We start from the raw sequence: 5,346 nt of genomic DNA, 5'->3' as shown, positions 1-5,346 counted from the left end.
AACCATTCTATGATTCTATGGCAGTTAACATTACTTTCAAATATTCTTATGCCATCCCTCTCAAACTGTGGCTTCAAGGTGACACTATCTGAACAACAGAAGTAAGGAGACATTTTTGCTACTGTTGGGCTAAAAAATCACCATATCTGACCTTAGACTACAGTAGCAACTGCTGATTTTACTCTGGAGGCTTTTGAATCATGTAATCTGACGACACACTATGGCTTTAGCTCTTCAGCTGGACTGTATTTCTGTCATGGTTTGGCTGAAAGGTAGGGGTGCATGTGTGGGTATTCATGCGTGCATGTGTGTGTGTGTGTGTGAGCATGCATGTGAATGCATGCTTGTGCGTTACATCCACTTCACACCGCACGTTTCGGTTTACAGGAATGCTGGTGGATGATCAGTCTGTCTGGAAGAAAAGTACGCCCACAAATATCACATGGAACGAGCTGGTTCTGGGCGCTGATCCAGGCAGCCTCATTTAAAGAATCAAGATCATAGAAACCTTTGGCTGGAAAAATAAAAAAAGAGAGTATCAGCTTTCATTCTGGAGACCCACATTCAACTCTTTATGGAAAATATTTTCAGGAAATACCTGTTGACTGAGCCTTTCAGTTTAACCAAACCATATTGCTTTTGCAAATGAAAAAGAAAGAAAAAAAAAGAAGCAAAAGAGTAAAAAATATATAAAAAAGACTCTGCTTTTTGTCCCAGGAGTTGAATTAAATTAGCTTCAAACTGAATCATTTTGTATTGTATGAGAGTACAGAGAAAACATCATGCTGTGTGTTATGATATGCATTCTCAGCTAATTATTAACATCTTTGTATACATTCTATTATCAGCAAATTTCACTTTTTGGCTTTACTTCAAGTTCTGGTTAATGAGCATATGTTATCTGAGCATGGCAATGGGTGGGAGTGTATTCTACTTGAGAATATGCTCTTTGTACTGCTCTAGACAAGGGGCCCGATTTTCTTCCTGTTGAAGTCTATGCAAGTTTTGCCAGTAAGTGGAGTAATGCCTAGGTAAGCCTAAAACCTTACAGATGAAACCTACAGTTCTTTTAAGCCACAGCTTCCAGTGAGGTCATTGTACTGATGCATCTATTGTCATCTGAACACTAATCCAGACTCACCCTCAGTTATTTTCCATTGCGGGTAGAGTAACTGCTCTGAAAGCTCATGAGTGTTCTTCAAACACTCACATCAGACGTATTTTTAAGATTTTATTTGAGTATTAAAAAAGTCTTATTTACTTTCATCTTGAAATGGACTTTTACATAGTGTGGTTTCAAACTGATTTCCAAAAAGGCCAGGTAGGTTGCTTAATACCTGGATTTAGATCTTAGGAGTTTTCATTTGAGGTGCATGCAGAAAAGAAATCTACATGGCTCGATTTGCAGGTGGTTTTGCTTTGCCCTTCTCAAAAGGTATGACAATATAAAGAAATAAGACTAAAAAACTGTTTCTGAACTGTTAGCAGCTGACAATTTTTAAAAGAAAACAATTTGTGCATATAAAAATATTCCATGGTTTCTGTCACTGGCACATGATAGAGGTCTTCATTAAAGACCCATACAGTTTTAATATGATTCACATCCAATAGTTCACATAACCACAATAAGCCTTAGATCTCTTAATATGCCTGTTCCTAATGTTCTTTTTGTTAGAAGAGCAACCAAGTAGTGTTTCTTTTCTTGGCTGAGACAAATACCCCCTTTGCTTGCAGGAAATGAATGTGTATTTTCTGTACTTTGGAAAGTTTATTGAATATAAAAAAAAAAAAAAAAAGAGAAAAAGAGATGACTTTCTCCTTGAAGGCATGTGTTAGGCGTTCCACAAACAAAACACTGTGTAATCAGGGCAGCGGTTGTCTTCCCGTGACACTTGAGTTTTCAAAAAAAGATTTATGTAAGTTATAAAAAGTTTTATGTAAGCAGTTAATATTTCTGAGCTTTTTTTCTTTTTTTTTTGAACACTGCCTGTTCCATTCAACAACTGGGGTAATCCCTCCTCCCTAAGTTGAGAAACTGAGACATGCAGTACGTGTATGTGGTCTCAAGGTCAGTTATAGCATTTACCAGATGATAGAGAGTAAGTCTTACGGAAAAAGAACAACACCGAGATTATTTTCTTGAGGCCAGGAGCATGAGGCAACTGCAGGGGGAAAAACAATTTTAGCTCAAGCTACAGAACTGATCAGACTTGCATCAGCAGGCATTTAGGGACAGATGCCGGAAGCAGGGCAGCATCCCCTGGGGAACCATGGGCACACAACACCTCGCAGGAGATGTGTGGCGCCTGATATGACTCATTGCATAAATGAGACGATTTTCTGATTCATATCTGGGAGCCTTCTGCTGGATTGTTCTCTCAAAGAGTGGCTGTCTCTCTGCATCCACTTCTTCAAAATAAGAATAGTGTGTTTCAAAATAAGCTGATTTTTCCTTTTGCATCCTCCTCTTTTAGACGGAGTTCTCATTTTCTCCAACTTTTTTACCACACTACATGTAATAATTAAAAAGGGCTTGACAACAAAAATAGCAAATAGAATGAAAGTGTCTCTTGAATCTATCTTTTACTGCAGATTCAACTCTGCTGCTTGGCATCTGTTAACCAAGACCCAATTTGATATTACTTCGGTTCGATTATTATTATTATTTTGAACAGCTGGTTAGTGTTCTCTGTGATCCTGCTCTCGTCTGTGTATGTCTTCTGGGGACATATTTCTTTGTAACGCTGTAAACTGATCTAGTGTATGACTCCTTCACAATGAGTTGTAGGAGAATTTGTCTACTTTTCCAGACATTGAGGGAAGTTGCGGGAAATTATAGGGATTATAAAAAAAAGAGTGGGTAAATTAACTGCCTGTGAACAAGTGGTCCAGACTTGGCTCAAAGTAGTTCAGTCCAGCAGGCAGGTCTAGGGAAAGTATCCAGCTGACATGGTGAAATAACTTTATGTGGGAATGGGGAAGTCCTGCGAGTAGCTTCCAGGCAAAGCACAGATAAGATTTCCTCTTGGTTGTACATTGCGCACACATCCCTAGGATACATATGGGAGCCCAGCTCTGTCGGGTGTTGGAGATCATCAATTTTCATTGATTTAAAGAAGTGGGATCTAGGCATCTTACGAAACATAACCCGTAGCACAAACACACATAATTGACAGAAGTAAAATATTTGGTTTATAATACACAAATTATTCCTCCTGTGTTTATATAATCTCTCAAAAAGAAATCTCTTAAGGCTTGTAAATAAAAAGGGACCAATAACATCCACTGGATGTTATTTATTTATAAATGTATTTTAATAAAAGCTTGAAACTACAGTATAAACTATAAGTAGTTTTTAAAAATACTTTATTTTCTACTAGTCACTTTACATCTAGTACTGTACTTCTTATTTTAAAGAACTCCTGTTTTCAATGCTGCTCACTGTTTACCACTGCTAACTGCTAGAGTCAGCATTTTTTATAGCTGACGCTATAGGCGTGAAACCTGGCTGAAGTATCTACCGTTACCTGAAGGGTATTTTATTTTAGTGACTGTATATGTCAAGTCTGCACATTATTCTTGCATGCTTTTGCCCATTTTAAAAAATGCCTTTGTTGAAAGGAGTCAAAAGGCAGTGATGTGGCTGTGAAGCAGGCTTTTGTGTTTCGATTCAGAGCATACTGACACATAAATTGGCATGTCCCACAGCGACTACTCCTGCTTCTCACAGATGGAGCACAAAAAGAGAACAAGATACTTAACAGAAAGCTTAAAACAAGCCATGATGGCTACCTTCTCTTCGAAGTAAAATGGAGAAAGAAGTACTTGCAAACCATTAAACTATTGCCTAAAATTCTTTTTTTTTTTTTTTTTTTTTTTTTTTGTTCTTCCTCCCATTTCCTCATTTGGTCTGTGACTTACCTTGTATGGGACTTACCTTGTATGGGACTTACCTTATATGGGACTCAGGCTTTTTGGGCTCTGGCCTTCTCAGGTGCTTGGGTAGCATGTCATTCTCCTGGTGCCATTTTTTCAGGCATTTTAGCTCATAAATACTAATAGATTTTGTTCCATATTCATGACTGCATATGTAACAAATATAGCGGCCATTTTATCACTTGTGTCTGCAAATAACAATTGTGAAGAAGAATAAATGTTGTTTTCAACACTAATTTTGAATCAAAACAATTTTGGATAAAAACAAATAAGTAAATTAAGAAAACGATTAATGCCTGTGTATTAATTGGTTTCTTAATACATTCTTAAAAACATTCTTATTAATGCCAGTGTAACTGTTTCTATCAGTTTTGTTTTGTCTAGATTCAGTCTCAAGCTTGTCAGATATATTGCCTCATTAACTGGCCACCTGGAACAGGTAGGATCCTTCTGCAGATACTGGGCTGAAAATTTATGTGTGTCAACTAATTAATACTGTTATTAATACTGGTCTTAGCTCTTTTATTTTCAAGTTCATGGAAATATTGAGTCTTCACATGCAGAAGCAACTCCTCTGCTTGACCAGGTAGCTGCAGCACAGTGTTCATCTTAACTGTTGAAGTCCTTTTTTTAATCTACCAAACAGAAATAACATAAAAGCAGTCACAAAATCTTCCTCAGCTGAACAGCTGGTGGCTAGTGCAGTAGCAGGAAGACCCCATCTCCTGGCAGGACACATTTAAGGCACTGCGTCCAGCCTTAACATCTCTCTTAAGCTGGACAGCGAATGCAGTTGTATCAAGTTTGTGATTATGGTCTTTAACTGTGTGGTGCTTCTGCCATAGATGAGGTCGTTGGTGAAATGCTTGGCCTTGAAGGACTAAAACCAATATAGGGTGTTTCAGGATAAGGGGAGAAAACAGAAACTGTTGCTTGTTTATCCTGAAGACCTTGGTGTGAACTTTTCCAGTGACTGCAGCGAGGGCAGAACTGGACTCTAAGAAAGTCATTGTTTCTGCACGGCAAGTCTGCTTTTGTTCGTAGGGAAAAACAGCTCGGTGGAAGAAAAATGTCCCTCAACCCCAAACCCCACAAATACATATTCTAAGCTTGAATAATATATAATTACTGTGGTATTGCAGATTATGGACTTGACTGTGTCCTGAGGCACGTCCTGGGCTAGGCGTGGTGTCAGCACCAGCCCTGCTCCAGGAGGAGCATCAAAATGTCCTGCAGAGACAGCACTTGGAGGCACGCGGATGGGTCTCACAACTGCCAGCGCTTCCTGCGCTCCCGACTGCAGAGTACCCGTAAGAGATGAGCTGTTCCTTGCACTCCTAAAGGCTGAGGGACAGTCGTGCCAGAGCAAACACAGGGAGCCTTTCTCAGTCAAACAAGGGGGGATTTTAT

At 38.9% G+C, this 5,346-nt stretch overlaps 1 protein-coding gene across 1 annotated transcript; it reads right to left on the bottom strand.

The window, feature by feature from the left end:
• Nucleotides 1-368: 368 nt before the first annotated feature.
• LOC104515204 (zinc finger protein 474-like) lies at nt 369-5,233 on the bottom strand (the record flags this gene model as incomplete). Its single annotated transcript, XM_010159100.1, has 5 exons — nt 369-514; nt 2,087-2,162; nt 2,506-2,509; nt 3,954-4,111; nt 5,066-5,233. Coding segments are annotated over 5 exons (552 nt in total), but the record flags the coding sequence as incomplete, so codon positions are not given.
• Nucleotides 5,234-5,346: the final 113 nt, after the last annotated feature.

The sequence above is a fragment of the Eurypyga helias genome, unplaced genomic scaffold, assembly GCF_000690775.1.
Source record: "Eurypyga helias isolate BGI_N326 unplaced genomic scaffold, ASM69077v1 scaffold46619, whole genome shotgun sequence".
Classification (NCBI taxonomy): Eukaryota; Metazoa; Chordata; class Aves; order Eurypygiformes; family Eurypygidae; genus Eurypyga; species Eurypyga helias.
This window is presented reverse-complemented; position numbering and strand designations above follow the sequence as displayed.